Consider the following 26409-nt stretch of genomic DNA (forward strand, 5'->3'; position numbering starts at 1 on the left):
CTGCATGACTCATTTATCTTGATTTTAATCAGTGGGTCAATTTGACCCTGAACAGTTTGTGTGTCTCAAGTTCAATTATAAAGATCACCCATTGAAAAAAAAAAAAAAGTGTAATATAAAAATATTTACCAAAAATCAATTTCAAGGAAATTATAGTTTTTTTGTGTCTAGGATTTATTCAGTAAATATTAAAAATGCAATTTCCATTTTTTATGTCCAAATGAGTAAATGAGTAGGTTGTTGTCATTGATCCTTAATTTGGGAGAAATAATCAAACATCATTGCACAAATATGAATTGAAATGGTTAGTATTGGAGTTAATAATCAGATAGAAAAATGTTTTGGAGGAATTTTTTGGTTTCTGACACTATTGCATGATTAAACACTCCCCGGGTCAAATTGACCCACGAACATTATTGCTGTACATCAGAAACGAACATAACAGGAGGGTTAATGAGATCCAAACAACCTTCGATTGTTTATGTATTTATTTAGTTGGTGACATTAACGCTTAAGGACCTTGGAAATTCGCGGCCCCTTCTAATCAGGGATTTGCCCGGAGGGAAGCCCCCTGTTAGAAAGTTTCACGCAAATGGGCTGATGTTGTTTGGATGACAAAAACATGACGCGTGAAAATTATTCTGCTATAAATAACAATAAAATGTTATCGGACCATGTTTAGTCACAGCCTGAGTCCCTCCATAGATAACAGAAATATCTTCTTCCTGTGGCGCTTTAGAAGACTAACAGGTTGACACTGATGTGCTTTGGTGAGACTTTTTCATAGTCAAGGATCAACATCATCCAGTATTGTATTTATTTGACATCATGATTCATATTTAGTTGTTGATCTACTGAGTTTTGCATTGTGGCCCTATAATGAGGTGGTCAGGAGGCAGTAATGAGCCCCACTGATTGGGTGAATGAACACCAAGGAAAAGCAGCGCATGATGATCCTGGGTTAGCAGCAAGTCCAGGCGGTGACGGGACTGTTTGTCCAGAGAGGCCGGTGTGGATATTAAAGTTCTGAGGCCGCCTGGGAAACTCCTGCTCTGCGACAACTGGAGGGCCAGAGACAGGGAGACCAATCACACTCTCCGTTGCTTTCACACTGCAGACAGCCAATAGTTGTGTGTGTGTGTGTCTGTTCAAGAAAAATACTAAGCCCCCACCGAACTCCCCCCCCGCCCCCCTTTGGGCTCAGAGAGCGCACTGCACAGGCGCAGAACGCAGCTGGGGTTCTGGAGAAGCTGAACGGTTCTAAACAGAACCGACACGCCGACAGTACAGCCACTGCCAGCGGACCGCTACAGCCCTCAGCACCGGACCCAGAGCCGCGCGTGGGCACCTCTCCTGCCTGCGCGTGCAGCCGCTGACTGAGGGGAAGTCAGGCCGCGAGACAAATAGACAGATCATCGTCATCATCAGTGGCGCGCGGGGATGATAGGTGACCGCATCAGGTAGGCTGCAAAGGAGCGGCTGCTGCTCACCAGCTGCCGGGAACATTTCTTAAAGATCAGCGAGGCGGTGTGTTGGTGTCAGGCGGCCTGGTGAGCAGGGCGGCGGGGATGAGAAGGTCAATATTCCAGGCAGGACTCTGAGCCGCGGTCAGGACCTTCTGACAGGGGAACCGCTCAGCCTGACAGAGAGACGGAGCTCCAGCTTCTTCATCACTTCTTTATTTTCGCCAGAATTACTCAAACGTCTGCTAGATTTACATTTCATTTCAATTATTTTTGTTCAGTCAGAAAGTTTGTCTGGTAGGAAACGAAACGTATCTCTCAAAAATAACAAAACAGTGTAAATGGAGTTATATAATATACATTACATACTTGCTTTTATTTACGTTTATTAAAAATGGAGTGTCTAAAATTATTGATAGCCTTTTTAATAATGAGTGAAAGGGCAAGCTCTTCCTAAAATGCTGACCAGCTTTTTGTGTTTCCACTGGTTTTTTTGTGATAACCGAACAGTTTTTGAGGTTGACAGGCCTCCTGACCATCACCCTAATCTCTGACTCCCTTCACAGATTGGCTATCAGATTCTGGACAGAAGTCTGGTTCGGCTGCTCCCAAACGTTAATTTTACCACCAATAACAAGAAACATGTTTTAGTAATTAGATTGTTAAACATAAACCCGTCAGGAGTAATGGCCATTTGAGCTCAACTGTATTTATTTATGTTTAAGTTTTACTATTTCCTCTTTCTTTTCGTTGTTATTGACATTTTACAAATAGTGTACAGGTTCAACTTTTGCAATCTCACTTTAATTATAATCTTTTAAATACTACTACTACTATTATTATTATTATTAGATATATAGTCATACTGATAATTATTTAAATTAATTATTATAATTTAGAGGAATGTCTTTTTTCCAAAATAATTATCTCAAACAATAAGATTTTATAGCTATTGTAATTTTAAAATGTTTATTTCTTTGCTCCTAAATATCAACTTGGATACATATTTTCCTCAGAGCAGGTAATCTAGACAGTCAAAGTGCTTTGAATGTATTTTTTTACAACAGTGTCTGGATTTTGGGCCAAGAAACTAGTGGCTACATGTCAGATACAGCGGCCCGATCAACAGAACCAACAGAATCCTCTGGTATATTTGTTGCAGCCTTTGACGTGGCTTTTGTCAGTTAGTAATATGCTTTGGGAAATATTTTAAATATTCACTGCAGAGGATAGACCACATGACCTCTATAACGTTGTTACTTTCCCACATGAAATGTATGTGCGTTGATCAGTAACAATAATGTTTGCTGTACAGAGAGATTTTTCCTGGTGAGAGTTAAAGGTTTGTAGACATGTGATTAGTAACATTGTTTATTACTGCTGCACAGGGCGCTACTTCTTCTTCACTCAGGCTAGTAGTGTTTTAAAAGCAGCGAGCTTTAAAGCAAACACTTCTCAGCACCAGCAGAAGGTACAGTCCAGACTCCTTTATGGATTTTACACACATTAAAATAAATCTGCTGTTTTCTGAACATGCAGAAATGATGGTAGTTTCATTTGCATGATTTCATATGTTTCCAGCTTGTTCGAGGCAGTAGTGCGAGCACTTTCACGCTGAAAAGAAAAGCTGAGGTGGATCATAATTCCTGGTTCTACTGGATCAGTGAAAGGCCCAGATTCACAGTGTGGCTGCTGCTCTGTCAGCTGTTATCTTTATTAGCTTTAACAAATGTCTCTGTTCGTTTACATTGCAAGCTTTCTTGTCCACTTTGTTGGCTTGGAGAGTGGCCGTTCTGTGTTCCACTGCACCAACTGCACCAACAGTCAGCCCTGAGGAATAAACAGTAGAAGGTTCTCAGGGTCTGGGAGACAGTAGCAGGACACACTGCACAGGTTTACCTGTGGGCAATCACTTTTCACTTAATGAAGGATCAGTGAAGATCCTTCATTAAGGATGAAGGATCTTCACTTCATAGGAGGTTAGGTACCTCCTACCTAACGTGCAGGAGGTACAACATATTCTAAAAGTCTAATTATTGTTTTAAAAAGAAAATCATTCAAATAGTTCAGTTATATTACATTTATATTTCATACTAAGCGTGAGCAACACTCAGGAGTGTGTGATCAGTCTGCAGCTGAGTGCTGCAGCAGCAGAGTGAGGGTCTGCCATGTCTCGCTGGTTGCTGCAGCTTTGTCCCAACAATCCTCATCATACAGATTTTGAGCAGGTGTTGCTGTCGAGGTTCTGAAGCAAAGATTCAGTAACAGAAAGCTTTCTGAAAAGCTGGATCTGTGCCTGTGACCAGTCGGCCTACGGGAATTCTTTCGCCATGGAATGAATCGACACATGGTGGCAGGTTTTGAAGTTTGCTAAATGTTTGTTGATCTGGGGTATTTTGAGACTCCTGATGCTTGAACTTTAAACAGACCAAACAGGCAATGAAATGATTATTATGCCCTAATTGTGAAATTTAATCTGAAGCTGAATTCTAAAAGTATAATTTTAGTTGTAGGAAGGGAAAATTTAAATAGTGATTATGTGTTTTTTACTAATTTAATGAATTTAATTTATTTTGTAGGGAGAACATCTAATTTTGAACAATTCTAAAATTTTTCCTAAAAACTATTTATCATCTGATATCCCTGGACAATGTTTAAATAAGACTATTCAATGAAGGTTAAAATGACTTAACAACATAAACTTTCAATAAATACAAAAAATACAAGCAATGATTGTATTGCTTGTATTTACAGATTGTTGTAAATATAAAATAAGGAAACTACAAGACAATCAACATGTATAACAAGTAATTAAAACTAAACTAATCCATCTAGATGGCAAAACACAGGTGGACATGTGGAGGAAACGGTTCTTGTTATTCAAAATGTTGACAGATCTGATGTATTATCAACCAATCCTTTAATTGCTCTTTAAATAGATTCTAAGGGGTAAGAGCTCTTATTGTCCAAAATAATAATGTATTATTTCATGAAGAACCAGAAGAAGGATTGGATCATTTTTTAAATCTTTACCGTCTATACTGATAATAGTAAATCTCTCTAAACACGTCGCTTTAAACGTACATTTATTTTTTTCATCTTAAAGCACATTGTTAAACATATTTTTTTCCCTCCACAGTTTTAAATGTAAATGTTGTATCACATTATACGTATTCATGTTCCAGAGTCGAAACAGCGTTTTTACATAATGATAATTTTATCTTAATAAAATAAACGAATTTAAATGACTGTTGGATAATCAGCAGATGCTCTTTGATATCCAAACTCAAAGTTGCTAATTTCCATTTCCTGAACTTGGCTAATATGAAGAATGACTAAGAGGATTTAATGTGGTTATTTGTTCAAGTGAAAACTTTGGACAAACACACAAACACACACCCCCACCCACCCACGCGTGCACACACACACACACACAAAATAATAATACTGATGATGATGAATTTTTCAGAATAAAGTTTCACTGCATTTCAGGTTATCACTGAACTATAACAATATGGAATTAAATTGTGTTGTTAAAAAGAATACATTTACAAAATAAATATGAACAAGTATAAATATGAAGATATATTTTATTAATGATTTAAAAATAAGGCATTTACTTTATTGTGTAAAGATGAAAACTGAAAATGACTTAACTAAAATACTTAGTTTTTTATTTTCATCTATTATTATTCAACCCAAAAAACGATGTGAGCTGAACAAAAACAAGACACAACATAAACAAACCAGAGACTGAAAACATAAAGTTAAAAGCTGACAGTCCTCAGAGTGAGGAAGCTGATGTTTCACAGAACAAATACATTTTCCTCATCAATCAAATCACAAATGAACCTGAATGAGATCAGCCAGCGGTGGTGGTGGGGCATGTAGGAGAGCAGCCACTCTTGGTGAAGACAGTCCTGTTTCAGGTCTGCAGCATGATGACCCCTCCTCTGACCCCTGAGTTATCTCCTCTCTGATAAGTCTGACAGCTGAGTATTTGTGTAATGCTGCAGAGATGCTGCAGGAGAAGGCTTCAGCTGTGACGGATGATCGTGTGAGCCGAGTCCGGGCCGACGGCGAGACGGATCTGCTTCCAGACCAGTCCCAACTTGGTGCGCCCACAGCTCCCAGCGCTCCCACCTCGGCTGGGCCTGACCAGGTACAGATGGAAGCTGCTGGCTGACCACTGTTCTGGCTGTATTTAAAGAACCCAATTATTTTTCACTGACAGCCAGAGGTTCTTTTAATTAGAAATATGTAAGTTTGATGGCAGTACAAACAACATCTGAAGTCAACCTGTGACCAATTATGCACTAGTTAATGAAATGCTAGAATGTATTTACGTTTAAATACATAGTTAGAATATTTTAGTATCTCATTTTTCATATGCTGGCATGTAAAATTCAGCTGCAGTGGATGGTTGGAGTTATGCAGAGGGATTTCATGCTCTCTTTCAGAACATTGAGAACATCAAGGTGGTCCTTCATGAGAGGGAGCTGTGGAAGAGGTTCCATGAGGCTGGAACTGAGATGATCATCACAAAAGCTGGAAGGTCAGTAAAAGCTTCATGTTCTCAGTCTGGAGCAGATCTGTGTGTGGTTTGGTTTCCCTACTTGTGGAAAAATGTGCGTTTTATAGGCAGAGGGATGTTTTGCCTCTGCTCATTGAGGGGTCCAGAGTAGGGCTGAATTTGTTACGAATCGGATTAATCGCAATGAATCGACTATACAAATAATGATCAACTAATTTAGTAATCAATTCATCATTAATTTGAGCATACAGACTCTAAAAAAGGCCATTTACTGAAAAAACAATGGATTAAGAGCAGTAATGAAGCCAGAACTGTACAAAAATACAAACATTTTATGTTTAATATTAATTCAATAACACAATGCAAACAATTATCGCCACATGCTCATCCAGCAGGAGTGAATCTGCTGGGTTTCCTTAGACAGAAACATTTTAATCTACTTCAGTAATTCATTGAGCATAGTGCACCGTTTAATAACTAGGATCAATTGGAATGCATTTGTGATTGAAATGAAGTTATTTTTTGCAAAGTGACTTGAGAAAGAATTTGTTGTGAACTGGTGCTATAGAAATAAATGGAACTGAATTGAAATAAGAACTTTCTTTGTCTATATATTCGTTATATCCAGAACTCCTCTAATGGCACTTTTAGCTTCACCTGGTTCAAATTCTGGACCTTTATGCACCTTTTGCTATCCAATTCTTAACTGGTAAATCCAAACAATAATCAACAGATCATCCTAAACTCTATGTAGGCAGAAAGAGCTGAGCTTTTCACATGTAGATGTTAGAGGTAAATGTTTTAGCTACATATAATCAAGAGTTCACTAATGGAATGCTGTTATTCCATTCTAGGTAATAAGAGGTAGCTAATAATCTAGGTAATAATTTTTCTTGCTTTAAAAAAGAGCTTAGTAATTTGTTTATGCGCATACTTTAATGTAATAATTGTTAGTTGCAGCCCTAGAGTTACTGTTTGGACAATTAAAGTAGCTGCTCCTGGTTTCTATAGGTAGAATGAAGTGACTGGGGAGTTCTTGAGAAGAAAATATCTGTTACTATAAGTGTGTGTGTGCGGGGTGATGGGGGTGCGTGTGGGCGTGCGTGTGTGCATGTGCTATATTTGTGTTACAGCTTACCTCACTTTGGTAAAAAGCTTACTAATCGCAACACCTTCTTACACTGGTTTATAATTGATTATTGTTTATCATTCTGTTTGAAGAGAACTTTTCAGATTGAAAAGTGATACTTAAGTTCCAGGTCAAAAACTCTAAATTGGCATCAAAGTTTTCTGTAATTATCCTTAATGCAAACTTTGGTTGAATTATAAAACAATATATTTTACAGTAAAATGGGAACTTTTAAACTAACATAAAGGTAAAGCTGTAGAAGAATGGCAGATCAGCAGATGTGCCCAGAGCAGCTCCGCCCTGCAGCAGCTACACAATCAGAACTGTAGTTGGGATTTTTTCCAGGGTAAGGGATGGATAGTGAAAGGTATTGGAGCCTAAAGTCCAGGATTTATGGATCACAAATAGTGATAGAGATCAGTAATAATCCCTTTGCTGAAAGAAATAAAGTTTTCTACACATCACCAAAAAAGCAGCTCAGTGTTGTATGTGCTGAAAGCTGCTCCCATTCCTCAACATTTCTGGAGAAAGTAACAGTAAGTCTTTGTGATGAGAACGATACCTCTCTGCTGCCACTTGTGTGGACAGATAAAATTAACGGAGAGACGGAAAGTTCCTGCCACATACATAATTGAAACCACAAATGACTGCTGGCCTTGTTGGATTTAATGCGGCCTGAGGATTACGTAGTGAAGCTTTTGGACATTAACCAGAGATTGAGAATACTCACATCGACCTCTGCCTCTCATTCCTCACTCAATGAGCTTTTTTCCAGTAAAAGGTCACCACATTTTTTGCTTAGAGCTACATAACTATAGAAGATAGACTTTCGCTTCCCTGGCTGATAGAGTGGTTTCTGAAGACTTTACATCCTTTGAAGAACTATGTAGTGATGCAGGCTGGAGGCCTTCTGGGTTTACCTGCAGCCATTCTGAGGCCAGACTGCAGCTGATGGTCCCTGACTGGTTTTAACTGGACATATTCTGCAGCTGCTTCTGCACGTTCTCATATAAAAATAGGATTTTGCATTCCTACATATTCCAATGTGTTACAGTATCACACTGGAATAAGCCAATGTGCCATAATGTAAAATGTTTGCTTATTTATACAATTAACTTCAAATCTGAATTAGATTTTGACTAGTTTAGAAAATAAACTATTTTGCAAAACTATAATTTGTGTGTCTTATTGGGATTTTATATCATAAAGCACCATGAAGCAGCATTTGATGCACTGTTTTCATGGGGCAGTGTTTTTTGTTTTTTGCAATATGAATTCTGGTAACATTCTGAGTAATACAATTTTTGCTCTGTTATTTCAAAACCCTAAATAATTACACACTTCTCTATAGCTGCATTTCCATTACAAATGTGCGCAAAACTTTTTCTAAAATCCACTAATGTAAAAAAAAAAAAAAGAACACTTTTGCTGTTGCGGTGCGTCCATTAAATAAGAAACCCAATTAAAATCACACATGAATGAGTTTGGTCACACAAGTCATTACAACATCACTCTCTTACATAGTGGGAGGATGATGAGTGACATGACTCTTGTGATGCGAAAAAAAATGAAGTTTCCGTTGCAGTTTTGTGAAATATACTAACTTTGATAGAGCTGAAAAATCATCTCATCCTAGCAGAAAAACCTTTTATCAAAAAATGTTTTTTTCTAAAAGAAAAATTTTGAAATTTAGAAAATTTGCATGTTTTCTAAATAAGCAAATTAATTTTCATAATTCCAATTTGGGCAGTTACATGCTCAATGAGTAGTCTGGGTCTCATATAGAATCCTAATAAAACACATGTTGCACAAATTTCTGATTGCTTATCAAACCTGAAAAAAGTCTGTGACAATATGCAAAGCAGGATTTGTTGGGAGCCATTCTTCTACTCTTGAACTAAATTCCCAAGCATTGCTGTTTGTGCTTTATTTTAAAATTGCCTGGTAGTTTTATGGGGATTTAATAAAATCCATATCTCAAAACAACAAATTCAAAATACATCAACAAAGGTGAATTTTTCAAATATTAACTTTTTATACAGTTTAGAAATAATTATTACCAGAAATAGTAATAGTTTTTATCAGTGTAAGTAATGATCAGAAAACAGCCATGTCTGAGACAACAGACCCCTTGCAGTAAGTTTTAGACACTAACAGACCAATGGATTGATTTCTAACGTGCACCAAGACAAAAAAATGTGATGTGAGTTTGAGAATGCTATCTATGAGGTGTGAAGAGGGAGTGCAGAGGCAGTGGGGAGGAAGGACAGATGCAAACCCACATTTTTAACATTTCTCCAACACCAGCTCGCTCCTTTCCTCAAACGGCACCAACCGGGTCCGATGCTTGTTATGATGAGTGTCACTGTCCAGGCCTAATCCTCCCTCTTCAAAGCGCCAGGCGCAGTGCAGTTCTTCCCTCACTCTCCTTCTTTGTACACAGCCCGTCAGAGAGCCGCAGCAGCAGCAGGCTGATAAGAGAAATCCGGCGCCCTCACTAGGCCTGAGTACTACGTTTGGATCATTTCATCACCCCACACACACTTTAACCCCCACCTCTGATGCTCCTTTTGATCTGGCCATAGTGGTGGAGATTCCCAGAGAAGGAACGGATCGCTGGAGGCCCTACACATGTGGGACTGTTGGGAGAAACAGCTGGCTGGCCAGAGAAACGCACGTACACCCTGACACTGATATCACACATGTACTCTCCAACTGCTGTTTCTCATGCTTCTCTTAAACTCATTTAGTCACACCGGCAAATGGAGGGAATACTGTTTGTCTTTGGTGATCGGCGGACCTGAACTCTCTGACATTTCAAAATGTGTGTTGAACTGCCATCTTCCATCATCATGTAGGAGCACTGCAAGGAAACCACAGAGCTCAGAGCTTTTTATGCTGCTCATATTCATCTGACCTCTTCGTCTTTTGTTTCTCCTTATTCGTGTTTAGAGTTCCATCATCGGTTTTAGACCATTGTCTGTATACGATGAGCTTACAAAATCAAATAAAATCACAATAAATACTCTGAAGATTTCACATATTGATGTATTTAAATTCAGATTCAATAGTGAAGTGAAATATGAGGAGAAACCGTGAGGTGAAACAGTGAGTTTCACAGAATGGCCCAAAGCTGTGAAATTCACTGCCTTCAATGTTCTGTTTTTGGTTCAGTTTAAGCTAAAGCAGGTTTGTTTAGAGCTTCCTTCAGCACATAGCATTATTGTGACACTCCTATGTTCCTACAATGGTTTGTTTTTATTCTAGCCTTTATTCTTAAATTAATGGAAATCACATTGGCTCAGTAGAGACTGTTGTAAAATGTAAATTTGACTCATTGATTGATATCTTGATTTGACTATGCAACCTTCCATAGGGTCTTCACATATTCACACACAAGTTTCAGAACGCTCTTATAAAAGAGATTGTGCTATATAAATAAATTTGGTTCAATTTGATTTGATAACTGGAAAAATCCATGAAATATTAATATTACTTGTAGTCACAATGAATATGTTGAGTCATATTGTACAATGAGATCCTTTTGATCTCCAACAGATAAAGGTTAGAAAGCTGAAGTCTGTGTCAGGTTCCTCTGCTTCACTATAACTGATAGCAGATGTAGAATGATGAACGCTTTTCAAAAAATATTGGAGAGTGAGAAAACTTACAATCAACTACCTCCACTCAGGTATGTGAAACAAAAAAACTGCATACAAACTACAAACTGCTAAAACCGAAGTTTTAGCAGTTTATATTCTGTTTTTTTATTTCTCATAAATGACATTTCTAACGTTGGGTAAATCCAGCAGGCCTGTGGAAACCAGTTTCCTTTTTACCAAGAGGAAACAGCTTAACTTAGTTTTAGTTTCATAAAAAAAACATCTAACCGACAAAACAAAATGCATTTAGGATATTTAAGGCTACATTTCAAATGCTTTGAGGCTGAGTTACCTGTTCACTGGTTTCTAACTGACAGTAAAAGATATTAGCTTAGCAAATAACATGAACCGCCACACTGACACCTGAAGACCTCAGAATCCTCCTGACAAAAAATGAGTTTCATATTCCTTTCCTAATAAATGTATGAACAGATTTATGTCCATTTTATTTGCCAGGACTAACTGAGTCTCTTCCATATTGAAGCACAGAGCCTCAGCCTCACCTCCCCCGTTATGACCATATTCTCCAAATCCAGGGCCCACATGTCTTGACGCAGGCCTCCATCTGCTCTGTCTGTGCTGGGAGAGAAGCCTGAGATGAGCAGAGGTCTGTTTTGAATGTTCCCCTAAGATTAACCTGTCTTTCAGTGAGGATGATAGCAGATCTGATCTGCCCCACTGATTGGATTTGAAGCCTCAGAGAGAGATTTAAATTACCTGCCCTCAATCCCTCTCCCCTCCCTCTGTCTAACGAAAGGGAATATTTACAGTAACATGATCGGAGACATGAGCCTTTGAAGATCAACAATTGAACCAATTGGAGAAGCAAGTATGACGACGGGGTTTGCTGCGTTCCCAACAACCCAGATAGGCACGCAGGCCTGCTCTGAGTGTGCTGTCTAATGTTTGAGCGTGTCGCTATGGGCAGTACCCACACACAAACTGCAGGCCCTACTGACTGCAGCCTCTTAAGCAATGACGAGCCAGCTGTTTAAACTGTCCGAGCCGGGTGCCATTAAAAACCACTTAGGGTTTTATAAGAAGGCAGACAGTTCTTTGTGAAATTTCCTTTGGTGCAGATGGGATGAAAATGTTTTTGCTTTCCCAGAAAGGTCACCAAATGTAGCTTCCTTCTTGTATTTTACAGCCTTGACTTCTGTATTAGACTCTTCTGTCTTCTGGTCTGGAAGCATTAAATGGATGAGAGATAATCCCACACTTTCCCTCAGGTTTTTCAAAAGCAGCTGTAAAGTTAAGAGGAAATGCATCATAGTTTTACATTTTTACAAGTGGAAATCTGAAAAGACGTGGTGGGTGTTTGTATTCATTTTAATTCATTATTCCCATGCTTTGATCTCTGTCAGTTTGCAGTTGTTCCATTATCTTCCCATTTTCTGATGAGGGATTAAACGGCGCTCTGTAAAATGTTTAAAGATTGGTGTACTGTTTTAGAAGCTCTAAACGTCTCCACAGTCTCCTCCCTGCTGTTTGTTCACTAATGCTCTCCAACAGACCTCTGGATTTTTGCTGAGATCAAATTAAACACAGCTGTACCTTTCACTAATTAAAGGCTGTTGGTTATGTCTAATTTTATTTTGTGGCAGCAGAATGAAGAGGTCTGAGAAGAAATGCATGTTGTACTTCTCTTATTTTTGCTTGTAAAAAAAAATAGAACGATGAATCCTTCACAATTAAATGTGACTTTGTTTTGGTCTTTTTTTTTTTCAAAGAAAAACATAAACAAGGACATACTAATAGATTAATCACCTGTTATACTTTAATCTATTAAAGCCATTAAGAAACTTGCAATGAGATGTTGAGTGCAGCATCTCATTGCACTGAACTGATGACTTTGCACCAATCCCTCATACTGAGGAACAATGTAGTAACAGTGGAGAAGAAACCTCCCCTTTAACAAGAAGAAACCTGGCTCAGTGTGAGCAGCCGTCTGCCATGAACTTGATGTGATGCCCACTCCATGTCTCCTTTAGGGTCTTCATCTCAGAGAAAAACAAAGCTAAACAGATCATCTCTGAGCCAGTTTTTATGTTTATAGGATGAAACAGATCAGAAGGTGAGTGTGTCTAAAGGTCTTTTTATTTTCTTTAACAGGAGGATGTTTCCTAGCTACAAGGTTAAAGTGAGTGGCATGAACCCCAAGACCAAATACATCCTTCTCATTGACGTTGTCCCAGCTGATGACCACCGCTACAAGTTCTGTGACAACAAGTGGTAAGACTGGTTGAACAAAACTCCTCCCAGTAAACAGTGGATCAGTAACACAGCAACAGATATCAGAATTCTGAGAGAAAAATAAAATGAAAGATTTGATTTTACACATGAAAAATACAAGTTTTACGATGATAGAGATGCAGCAAAGACAGGCCTGCACCGCAGGGAGCTTCTCTTCTCAGCTCACACATCAAGCACATCTGTTCTCTTCTGGTTGTTCTATTTACTCATTAATGCTACTTATTGATGACAGTCCCCTTAAAAACAAAGAGTTCTTTGAGATTTTACAAATTTAAGTCAATATTCTTTATGAAATTGTCCAACCTTTCTTTTGCATATAAAAAGTAATGAACCATGATTGTAAAAACGGAGTATGTACCAAATCATGACTACAGTGTACAATTAAACCCCTAAATGTTACATATTATAAACATCAAAGTTCACTAAGATTGAAACAAAATGAAAAAGAGAGGCAGTAAAATCAGAGAAATGATCAGAATAAAACAACTGCAGATGTTTGACAACTTAACATGGCTTGTATTTGAACTCCCTCAATGAAACAAGCTTCTTCATATGTAGCTGACTTTGACACTAATTACTGCATGAATATTTAAATTCTTTATTTGCACCTTGGGACAAGCCCTTCCTTATTTTGGAGGCAAATATGGGAAGATTTTGCACTTTATTAAAAAAATGTAGGATATTAGATATGAAAGAAGACCAAGAATAAGTAAAACTAGTTGGGACTCATACCATCTGAATAAACATTAAAGTTTGTGCTTGTTACTCATGGAACAGTAATGTGACAAATTGAAATAGTGTGAGGTGTGAATACTTTTGCAAGGCACTCTAATGCCAGAGCCTGGTGTTGGGGGGTTCTGCTGTTGTTCAGCAACATATTTAAGTTAGATAATTATTCATTATGTTTCTGGTGAGCCTCTTAGTGTAAAGGATTACTGCTGTTCATATTAACCGCAGTGATTTAATGTTTCACCATAATGCATGAGGACGCTGTATCTGGTAAACTGTACTCTTACAGCCCTTTGGATGAGCTCGATGCATGACAGGCCTCAACACTCCTCTCACATCCCAATGTGTTTTCAGGATGGTGGCTGGTAAGGCGGAGCCTGCCATGCCAGGCAGACTCTACGTTCATCCTGACTCCCCTGCTACAGGAGCTCATTGGATGAGGCAACTTGTGTCATTTCAAAAGCTGAAACTAACAAATAATCACCTGGACCCATTCGGACATGTGAGTACCTAACAGAGTGCATCAGGGTCTAAAAAATGATTTACATGTAGCTCTCATCTTAGTGAGTTCCAGAAAATCTAAATGTCAATTTAAAGGGGCAGTATTATGTAGGTTCCAGGCACACACTTTATAGCACAATCAAGTAACTCATAGAAAGTCACTAAAGTCACTAACTTTAGTTGTGCCAATTGAAATTCTGAAAATAACTTTGCTTAATGGATACATGCTGAATTTGAAAAAACTCACGATTTTGGGCTGGGATGAGGTGGTTTTTAAACCATATCGAAATATTTGTATTTCACAGAATTGCAGTGGACACACAATTTTTTTTTGCATAACACAAGTCACATGATCAACAGCCGGATGTTACTACTGGCGAAAACCACGAAGAAGAAAACAGGAAGTGACTTCTTCAGAAGAACTTTGGATTCAACATGTCCACAGAGTTGGACGTGTCATTCTAACGTGTTGAATCCAAAGGTCTTCTGTAAAATCATCAACTACAATTTCCCCAAAACACCACAGGCCTGTTGCTCCACCACCTGATGGCTCCTCTGAGGCTGATAGATGATGAGTGTAGCGCCACAGTTGAATTACAAAACTTACATCCATCACTTCCATAATTTTTAATGACTTATTGTATGAACAAGCTCTCGCATGATTTTAATTTAATTTCTTATTTGATGGAAGCACAGCGATTGGGACACTAGCAGAATATAGACAAAAATTTGTGCACATTTGGCATGGAAACAGCTTATGTCACTTTCAGTTGCTATAAAAATGCTATATGTATCAAATATGACTTTAAAGAAATTAGATTGCAAAATATAATGCCTTTGAATTGTGCCTCTGTCTCTGGTTCTCACTCAATCCACCTTCAGGAAGTCATCAGAACAAGGCTAATAATAGAAAAGTTAAATGGATTCACAAAGAAAAACATGAGAGTTGGAAGTAAAGTATATAACTACATGGTATTTTTGTTAAAATCTTGCCCTTGGAGGTACACTATTTTTTTTTCCTTTTTCTGTTTTTATATATTTTATATTCTATTTACTTGACTTGATTGTCTTTCACTTTAATGCTGTTGCAAAAATTTATCCATGTTGGGGCAATAAAGGATATTTATATTCTATTTTTCTAAACCCTCAAGAAGAATGAACACCTAAAACCCTGGAGGGTTTAAAATAACTGAGCACATAACAGAAACAATGGAACATGACACTGATATTACGGCTTTTGTCCCTAAACATTGTGCTGAAAAAACTGCATAACATCATCACATGTTTCCCAGACCGGAGCAAACAGATGGACGGACAGGAATGAGTAGATGTGCTCTCATTTATCTAAAATACATATGTTGGTGATTATTACACACACACATGCACACAGACACACAAGTTTGTTTTTCTAGCCATATTAAGACTTTGTATTGATTTCTATTGGTTTTAAAAATTGTATTTTTCTCTAATCCCAACCATTACTAATCTCTTCCTTACCCTAACCCTACCCAAAACTAAATTCACACCTTGCCTAGACGTAACTCCTAGCCCCAAAACAGTACTGCTCTGTATGTGGCCCAGGTTTTGAGCCCCATAAGGAGCAGTGGGTTCTCACAGGATATTATTTGTTAGATGGACTTTACAATATATTAAATACAATGCTACAGACACAATCAGTTTGAAAATTTATGACATTCTTCCAGAATTAAAAAGCCACTTGAGTCTGTTCCGAAATCAAGTCCATCGAGTTTGAACAGAAAAATTAATGAGAAGACTTGATGTTCTTTAGAATAAGCTATCTACACAAACATATCTATTAATAGAGTTTCAAAGAGCAAAATCGAATCAGTTCTGTCTAATTGTTTTAGGATAAACAAAACCAAATAGTCATCCAAGACAGTTTCTTCACTTCAAGTGAAGTTTAAGCTATTTACTTTATAGCCTAGTATTGCCAGAGTCAGAGATGAGCAGCACCATGATGGAGGGCCTTTTCATGTGCTGACTTCTAAATGATGGAATGGAAGGAGAGAACGAGTGCAGAGGAGAGTGTGTGAGGAGTGTGACTGTGGCAGTTCTCCCCAGGGGAACTCTGGGATAGCTTGTCTGAAGCCATCCCATCACTGGGCTCATTAGGTTCATAACCTCTCAGATCAGTGGTGGAGCCTGTTGTCACATCGGGTTGAGAGCCTGGGCAGTGAAAAGGTCGAGTAATGAGAACAGAAGGAGTCGGAGGCCGAGCAGGGGACAGCGGGACCAGGAGGTCTGCTGCTGTCCACAGAGGACAACAGATCCCCATGTCTGCTCATTATCTTCATTACACAATATAGAACAATCATTCTCATCTTCATCTCATTAATCCCTAAACATCACAATCACAACTCTGAGGAAATTCACGTGTGTGGGTACGGAAAGTATTCAGACCCTTTAACATTTTTCACTCTCTCTTTCACTGCAGCCATTTACTAAAAATCAAAAAAGTTTATATTATTTCTCATGAATGTACACTCAGCATCCCATCTTGACAGAAAAAACAGAAATGTAGAAATTTGCTCAGTATTGAGTAAAAACACCTTTTGATCTAGTACAGCCATGAGTCTTCCTGGGAATGATGCAACAACTTTTTCACACCTGGATTTGGGGATCCTCTGCCATTCTTCCTTCCAGATCTGTCAGATTGGAGAACGTTGGTGGAGCCATTTTCAGGTCTCTCCAGAGATGTTCAATTGAATTTAGGTCAGGGCTCTGGCTGGGCCAGTAAAGAATGGTTTTAGAGTTGTTCTTTGTTATTTTAGCTCTGTGCTTCAGGTCATTGTCTTGTTGGAAGGGGAACCTTTGCCCCTTTTGAGGTCCTAAGCACTCTGTAAGAGGTTTTCTTCCAGATCTCTCTGTACTCATCTTTGCTTCAATTGCAACCAGTCGTCCTGTCCCTGCAGGTGAAAAACACCCACACAGCATGATGCTGCCACCACCATCTTTCACAGCTGCGATTGTAGTGGGCATTTGATGAGCAGTGTCTGGTTTTCTCCATTCATTGGTGTTACAATTAACAGCAAAAAAGTTCAATCTTCATCTCATCAGACCAGAGAATCTTTTTTCTCAGTCTTTCATGTCTTTTGGTAAACTCTATGGAGGCTTTCATATGTCTGGCACTGAGGAGAGGATTCCATCCAGCCACTCAACCTGACTGGTGGAGGACTGCAGTGATAGTTGACTTTGTGGAACTTTCTCCCATCTCCATCTCTGGAGCTCAGCCAACAGTGACCTTTGGCTTCTTCTTTACCTCTCTCACCAAGGCTTTTCTCCCACAATTGCTCAGTTAACTGGACGGACAGGTTTAGGAAGAGTTCTGCTCGTCCCAAACTTCTTCCATGAAAGGATTATGGAGGCCACTGTGCTCTTAGGAACCTTAAGTGCTGCAGAAATGTTTTTGGAATCTTGGCCAGATCTGTGACTTGCCACAATCATGTCTCTGTGCTCATTGGGCAGTTCCTTCCACTTCATGATTGTCATTTGCTCTGACATGAGCTGTGAGGTCTTATATAGACAGGTGTGTGCCTTTCCTAATCAAGTCCAATCAGTTTAAATAAACACAGCTGGACTTCAATGAAGAAGTAGAACCATCTCAAGGAGGAGCCGAATAAATGGGCACCATGTGAGTTAAATATGAGTGTCACAGTAAAGGGTCTGAATACTTATGACGATGTGATATTTCAGTTTTTCTTTTTTAATAAATTTGCAAAAATTTCTACATTTCTGTTTTTTTCTTTTCAAAATGGGATGCTGAGTGTACATTCTTTAGAAAAAATATGAACTTTTTTGAATTCAGCAAATGGCTGCAATGAAACAAAGTGAAACATTAAAGGGGTCTGAATACTCACTTAATTAGCAAAGACTTGTTTTTCATGTAGAGACTGAGGTGTTATCAAGTCCTATCATCGTGTTACAGACTTTCCAAAGATTCTGATTAGATTCTAGTTGACACTAGGCTGTGAGGTCAACTTATGACCTTTACGTGAGGGTGGCAGCATAAAAGAGACTAATGAAAGAAAGAAGTTCTAAGTTTATCTAGCTATAAGCCATATAGAGATGCAACAAACATGTGGAGGTTTTGGTCTTCATACAAAATGCCATTCTTGGTGGAAACTAATATACTCCACATGACCTTGAACACACCATCCCCGCTGTGAAATTTGGTGGTGGCAGCATCATTACATGGTAATGCTTTTCTTTTTTTTCAGCAGAAACAGGAAACCTGGTCAGAGTTTCAGGGAAGATTGATGGAACTAAAAACTTGCTAGAGACTGTTGAATACTTGAGACTGTTGTGGAAGTGAAATTCTGCAGTTCTGTTCTGGGAACATGTTTAGATGTGTGGAGGTGCTGTATTGGTTGGAATTATAACTGATCCTAGGCTTTATTATAAATAATTTAGACTTTTACATAAATAATAACCACCTAGTTGAAACATGATAGCGTTTTGCAAGCTTTGAGGAACTCACTAGACATCTAGTCTTCCTGTAACAATGCTTTGCTGCAGCTTAGGAATTTAAAGTGGCGGTATTATGTATTTTGGCAGGCAGTGCCATTTCGTAGAATAATCAAGCAACTATTAAATTCAGTTGTTATAAAAATGCTATATAAAGCAAATATAACTTAAAAGAAATCTGACTTAAAGTACCGGTAATTTAGCACCTTTATATTGGACCTCTTTCTCTTTGAACCCCTCTGGTCTTTTTGAAACCTTCAGGAAGTCATCACAACATGGCTCCTCTATTAATCCTTTAACAATGTTTTTACTAGCCTTTCACTGAGAAGTAGCTCCTATAATGAGCTCAGCTGATGCATGCTTCCACCAGGTGTTTGCTAATTGCTGCTAGTCTGAAGGAGCTGAGTGGGGGAGTTCTGGGCAGGGCTGCTCTGTGAGGCGGAAGCTTGGAAACTGCAGCTTTTAAACATTTTGCACAGCTGAATGGTTGCCAAGGAGATTATAGGATTTCTCAAACATGCATGAAAGAATCAAGGCAACATTCCACGTACATTTTAAAGTAAAGCTCAAAAAAGTCGATTTAACTTTTTACTGCCCCTTTAAATCCTGTACTATTTGTACTTAGGCCTAATTCAACAATTTCAAAGGTTATTTCAACATTTAAATTTTTAATTAATCATGTCATAAAGTGATAGACCCTAATAATCCATAAAATATAAATATGGCATTATGTTTCAAGAAAAATAATAGAACAATATTTAGACTTATTGACATGTGATGGAAATGCAAGTGTTTTTTTTTTATCAGTTTTTGTTTTTGTTATAACTTCTCTTAAGCCATGTGTTCTTCAGGAAGTTGTTTTATGTAAATAAGCCTTGGAAGGTTTTCTTCTCCTCACTCTCAACTGGAGAAATGTTATATTACTGGAAAAGTGTGTTGTAAATCTCTGTTTAAAACCTTTATTGTCAAGTCTGAACATCAAACATATTCTAAGTAGAACATGTTGCCATGAAATAATATGATATAATTTATTAATGATTTGAAAACGCCGTCACAGATGAAATTCCACAGTTTCTGCTTTTTCTTTTATTTTGGATTTGGTCAAACAAATATGTAACTTCAAAACAGAAGTTGTTGTTTTTTCTTTCCTTCATAAACAGTCACTAAAATCAAAAATATATTCATATATAAATATATACAAAATCTCACAATAAGTTTAATGTGTCAAAGAACATATAAAATAGATAAATATAAATGTTAACTAATTTTGGCCAACAGTCTGAAATCAGCTACCAAGTGTAAATAAAAATACTTATATATACACAAATGATACAAACTGCTGTGATTCAACTGAACATTAAACAAACATAATGTGCAAAAGTAAGAGTCTTCTTTTGATATTTAAGGAAATCTTCCTTTTAAAAATGCTCAACAAAAACTATGTCTGATTCGGGACCAAGTTAGCAGGTAGCTAGCAGTTAGTTAGCTTCTTATTCTATGTTTCTGAGTAGTAGTGATATCTTTGCACCTGCAATCAACCATGTGCTGACAAAACGGACAGAAAATGTTCTCTTGTTTCATATAACATGAACTTCAACTTTGCTTGAGTTATTTATTTACTTTTTGGGAAGATGTTAGCATTTCAGAAAGTCTTTTCACCATGGCAGACTGGTTCATTCTGTCTGTATGGAGAGGAGAGCTGAGCTCTGCATAATCAGGTAATGGTGGGTACGGAAGCTGCAGCAGCCCAAACACTACAGAAACCACTGTATATTCTTCCCTTATTGAAGATATCAAGCCTGGTAAAAACTAGCCCCATGTCCTGCACTACTGCCCTCATACTGAGGGTTTGGATTGTCATCCAAACCCTCAGTATGGATGGTTATAGTTTCTTTTTGCCAACAAAAGAAACTATATTGACAATCTTGACCAATGTGCAAGAGAAAGATATATCAACAGAATTGCTCTGTCGGGATTGACCCATATAAGACAGAGCATATACAGTAGTTTAGCTGATTTATTCATAGCCACTGTCTTGGCAGATACCTACCAAGATGTCGGTCAGCTACAATGTTCCATGAAGTGTGATGTCACATGATAACTATGTATTGCCAATGTTTGCCCGTGGCATATGTAACGCACCAGTTTGATGCTATGAAACTTACTGGAAATTGGAGGAAGTTCAAAGCATCTCTTCCATCCATCATAACAGGATCAGATCTCAGACTCCAACATCTTTTTGCAGACTTTCTAAGCAAACGGCCACACAAAAGCTAAAGAGGAGCAGCAAAAGCAAATGAGATGGATTAGCAGAGCTTGTTGTGTTATCCAGGACATGTTACTGAATAATATCATCTCTGTTGTCTGGATAATCAGCTGTTATTATGTTATGACAGTCATGAGAGTGTCATATATTCCATTTTCCATATGCAGGATGAGATTTTGAGCCTTCAATCAGGGGCTTCCTCATATTAGTTGCAAGACTGACTGCAACCGGAGATCCTTCATACCCACAGTATCTCCATCCACAACAACTCTGAAGATACAGTATGTATCTGGATGATGAGTAACAACATTTCATTTTCTGAGATAAATAAAATAATTGAATTAAATCACACTATTATCTCATTCTACTGAGTTTAATTTTACTCATTGCACTTGTAAATGGGTGAATATCAATTGCAAGTTTGGTGGCAGGATTAGGGTTCTTAATATAAAAAGAACTTTTCAACTGATCCAAAACTAACATCCTGATGAATGAAGAAAAACAAACACAAGGCTAATCTTTTTCTTTAGCCTGTCACTGGCAGTCCAGGAGTTTCAGTATCGCCCACAGAGAGCAGAGCAGAGGTAGGAAAATATATTTCAGTCTCCATCAGCAAGAGGAGAAAATGAGGAAGGAGTCGTTCAGTGTTCGAGCAAAGCGTAGCAGCCCACGGCCTTTTCAACCTTTGCCTCTCTTTGGGAGCCCCCTTGAGGTGAAGGCTTCTCAGTAGAGTGTAGAAAGGGAGGAGGGGAAGAGAAGCTTGATGTTCATCATGGCTGACAGGGCTGGACCAGTGGTGACCCTGCTCTACTGCTGCTAATGCCTGACTGGGCACAGCATGGAGCTGCGGTGAGCAGAGAGATGTCAGTCAGCTGACCTGCAGCCACCTAACAACCTAAACGCACAACACACGCCAGCTGCTACACAGCACTCAGAGTCCCTATCAAGTCAGATGAAATATGCAAAGATGGAGTTCATCACTTATCTCAATGACTCCAACAGCTTTCTACTCAAAAGCACCAGATTCAAAGAAATATTTAATAGGAAACACTTGGTTTTCTGTCTGATGTAGATTCGATCCAACAGCTCTGAAATTCACGTCTACTGTATCAAAGCTGAACCACAGTGATAAGGGCATGAATCACCTACCAACCACATATTTCACCACCATCACCTATCAGAGTCTGAGACAGGTAACCTTGGGCTCTAATATGCAGTCTGTAACCATAGTAACCACAGTACATAGTTCACTGTGTGCACAATTATTACACAAGTTATAGTTTTGAGGATTTGTTTTATTGTTGAACAACTACAACGCACTCAGTCAATCCCAAATGTTAATAACCTCTAGCAATTCAAGAGTGCTGCATCCCTCTGAAATACTTTTTTTTTTACAGTTTTGGACGTTTCAGAGTCACTTAAATCTATTTTTGGCCCATTTTGCCTGAGGAAAAGAAGCTGTCTAATAATTCTGCACACCTTGGTATATATGTTGATCTCCTTAGGCCCCACCCTCCCTCATTAAACAAATAGACATCAGCTGATATGTTTATACTCAATAAGCATTCAAGTTTATAGAGTTTGGAGATGAAAAATATGTATGAAAATGATGATATGATCAAAACTAAAACTTTCCTAATAATTGTGCGCACAGTGTAAACAAAAGTTGGGGTCTGTCAGACAGAGCTGTTACATCTGTGGTGCTTTGAGCTAACCTGCGTCACAAACAATAGCTTAAGTTAAACTTATACATGCTTTCTATACTACAACACAGCTTTTTAAACTGATCTCAAGTGTGAATCTTTAATGTTTTCCATTCTTTCTTTTTTACAGAATACAACTAGCGCTGCTGATTTTACAGGCTAAAAGATGCAAATGTTGCTCTGCAGGAACAACCCCGGTTGGATTCTCTGAACACAGTTAATTCTGACATAACAAATGCCTTCATGTCACAGGCTTATTTTACCAGTGTCAATAAATAATCTTTGCATATGTTTTTGATTTGCTTACCACTGTCTATATAAAAACGGATGTAGAAAGCTAAACAACCCAAGAAAATGTCTTAGATTTATGTTCTGTTCCTCTGTGGCTTCAACTAAATGTGGCTTCTTCCCTTTCCTAGATCATCCTTAACTCCATGCATAAGTACCAGCCCAGGCTTCACATTGTCAAAGCTGATGAAAACAACGCCTTTGGGTCAAAGAACACCGCCTACTGTTCTCACGTCTTCCATGAGACGGCCTTCATCTCAGTAACATCTTATCAGAATCATAAGGTATACAAATCTGACTTTTTATTCTCCACACAGTCAACAGCTACAGCTATTATATTTGGAAGTGATGTGTCATGCAGTGCTTTAAATACAAGAAAAGTTATTGTGTGCCGTATCTATCATGGTTGTATCTGCATCAGTCTGCTGATCCAAATATTTCTTAGATTAGATGGCTCTGCTGTTGGTAGCTGCAGACTGTGCTGCTGCTCTGTATTGCATTACAAAGTCACACTCACTCAACACTCCTGTGGTTGACGAGTGTTTAACCACAGGTGCTTCCTTTATTGCTTAATGATTTAGCATGTCTGCAGCTTCCTGAAGAGTTGGATAAGAGATGAGTCAGGGGTCCCACCCCCCAGTCCATGTCTGAATCTCAGATCTCAGTTTCTGATTAAATTTGAGATCTGTTAGCTATAGAAACAAAACACTTCTACTGCTATGACATTTGAAGAATTGCTGAGATCCTGTTCAACACAGCAAATTTGCTTATCAGTTCTAATTATTGGCTTGCTTACTGATTTAACCCAAAAAGTCTAAGAGTTGTACTAAAAATTTTTTTTAGATCACTCAGCTGAAGATTGAAAACAATCCCTTTGCTAAAGGGTTCCGAGGCAGTGAAGAAGGAGACCTGCGTGCTTCAAGACTAGAGGGGTACGTTTCTACAGTAAGCCACCAGTGAAGAAATTATTTCATAAATCCTTTAACATATTACAACTCACTCTATGGTTGCACCATTTGCAGTTTTCTGGCCGATTACCAATCCTTAAAAATCCTGTTCTACAGATTCTGATTTTGGCCAATACTGATTTTTTTTGTCTGAAACATTGCTAAATATAGTAAAAAAGTCACTGAGTTGGCAACGGTGGGGTGACTATAGTTAACAGCAAATGTGCAGACATGACCTGGTGGGCAGGTCTGTCAGTCAGACCCTCTCATGACAGAGCAAAAGAAGACAGTGACTGATTTTCAGACCTTTGCCAAGGTTGATAAGATGAATGGATAAATTCGGCTCTAAGTATCAGCTGATCACAGATTCCCAAAACCAAGGAACTCAGGGCCGATTCATAGGTGCACCCCTAACTCATACCCTTGATACCAGCATACTTTTTAGTTATATAAGACTGTTTTGGACAGAACTCTGTACTTCTCTCTGAAAATGTTGACTTTTCAAGGAATGTCTGACAAAGTCGTTCTGTTCCTGATGTTTAGGAAAGATTATCCAGTCATTTCTAAGAACATGGTTCGTCAAAGGATCATCTCCTCACATAGCCATCTGGCAGGGAAGCTCCGGGCTGGAGTATTGACCAGCCATGCTCAGGTCCTGTCTTCTTATCCGTATGACACAGGAGTTTCTTTGTCAAACTTAGAATCCCAGGATTCTCTCTCCAACCACTTTCCTCAGAGCAGAGATCCCAGTCTAGTTTACCACTGCTTCAAACACAGAGGTACGTTTCTGTTTTTATAAAGAAATAATACAAAATCAAACGCAGTATGCAGCGGTCCACATGTCAACTGACTCTATTGCTCTGCAGATAACAGCCGACACCTGGAGCTCGGATGCAAGCAACCATATCTGGAGTCATCATCGGTGATGTCAGAGGAGCATTTCTTCCGTTCTGCTCCCTCCTACGAGTCGCCTTTGCTCTCTCGTCCCTACTGCGGTGAAGCCATCACTGCCAGAGAAGCTTGCATGTACAGCGGGATGGAGGCCCAGCCCGGAGCGTTGCCAGGGGCGGCAGAGAAAGATGAGCGGACCATCTCTCCTTCTGTTAACTGCAGCGTGTGGGCCCCGATGCAGCCATATTCCCGCTATGGCGTGGAGGCCGTCCCATACCAGCCCTTCACCTCTCACCCCTTCTCCAACACCACAGCCGTCCACCCCGTGCTGCCACAGCCGGCCTCAGCAATGTTACCCCGACCGCAGGCCGACATGGGCGTCTACAACTCAGCTGTGGTTCAGAGGGGTCTGCCGGTCATACCGCAGTCATCCTCCTCTTCATCCTGCTCTCCAGTTCTCACTGGTTCCAGTGATGTAATAAGTCATCAACCTTTGTACCACAAAAAGTCAGGCTCCCCACTCCAGCCTCTGAAAGAGTATTCAGCGTGTTCTAGCCAGAGAATGATGCCTATTGGAGATTCCTCCCATCAGTACCAAATGGGGCTGAGTAATGCAGGAAGTCATTGGACCGACAGCTAATGTGTGGATAAACCTATCTGTTCAGGTGAGACATTATGAGAGGTTTCTGAAAGCCCATAGCAGCTGAAGATACTGAAGTACGATGATACTGAACAGCAGTCATGGTCTCTGTTGAACTGCACTGCACATCTGTAATCTAGGTGGGCACTGACCCGTATACTGAACTGTCAGTGCCCACCTCTCCACTTATACTGGTATATAACAGATGCTGCAAAGGCTGGAGATGACTCTGAGACTCGAATGCAAACTGTGTGTGTGAGGAGCACAACGTGTCTAACACACACCCAAGTCACAACAACAAGCCAGGAGGAGATACACACGAAATATGGAAGCAGGAAGATGAAGAAAGCATAAGGGAAAATGGTCAATGATATTACTACCAATATTTTCTGAGTTGCCTTTTAAAGTTGTGGTACGCAACTTGTATAAAAATATTTTGGCAACACTTTATTTGACGGGTTGTGAATAAGACTGTCATGACACCGTCATAAACATGACATAAAGCCTGTCATGAACATGAGTATATCTTCATGAATATTTATGACTGTTGTCATAAAGTGTCATTCGGTAAATCATGACACTTTTAATACAAAGTTGACATTATTCAAAATGTCTTCGTTATGACAACTTGACATTAACCAAGAAATCTGACATAAATGTGTCATAAAAGTATTATTAAAGTATTAAACTTTAAAAATTATGTAGTTTTATGTTATTAAAGCTAAAGTTTAATATTTTAATACCTTTATAACAAATTTATGTCAAATCATGATTTCTTGGTTAATGTCAAGTTGTCATAAAGAACTTATGAATAATGTCAACTTTGTATTAAAAGTTTCATTATTTACCGAATAACACTTTATGACAAGAGTCATAAATATTCATAAAGACTTACTCATGTTTATGACGGTGTCATGA

At 38.7% G+C, this 26409-nt stretch overlaps 1 protein-coding gene across 2 annotated transcripts in view; it reads left to right on the forward strand.

Annotated features, from left to right (window-relative positions):
- Positions 1-26000, forward strand: part of tbx4 (T-box transcription factor 4) — a 28233-nt gene extending 2233 nt beyond the window's left edge. The window contains exons 1-9 of one of the 2 annotated variants that reach the window (XM_028044547.1): positions 1216-1460; positions 5480-5625; positions 5924-6018; positions 12901-13020; positions 14125-14272; positions 23145-23297; positions 23857-23945; positions 24504-24739; positions 24827-26000. In XM_028044547.1, coding sequence (XP_027900348.1) covers positions 5482-5625; positions 5924-6018; positions 12901-13020; positions 14125-14272; positions 23145-23297; positions 23857-23945; positions 24504-24739; positions 24827-25491 — 1650 coding nt within the window. In that variant the 5' untranslated portion in view covers positions 1216-1460; positions 5480-5481 and the 3' untranslated portion in view covers positions 25492-26000. Of the gene's footprint in view, positions 1-1215; positions 1461-5479; positions 5626-5923; positions 6019-12900; positions 13021-14124; positions 14273-23144; positions 23298-23856; positions 23946-24503; positions 24740-24826 lie in introns of those variants that run through there. The other variant, XM_028044548.1, reaches the window with a different exon arrangement.
- Positions 26001-26409: the final 409 nt, after the last annotated feature.

This window comes from Xiphophorus couchianus, chromosome 18, assembly GCF_001444195.1.
Source record: "Xiphophorus couchianus chromosome 18, X_couchianus-1.0, whole genome shotgun sequence".
Taxonomy (NCBI): Eukaryota; Metazoa; Chordata; class Actinopteri; order Cyprinodontiformes; family Poeciliidae; genus Xiphophorus; species Xiphophorus couchianus.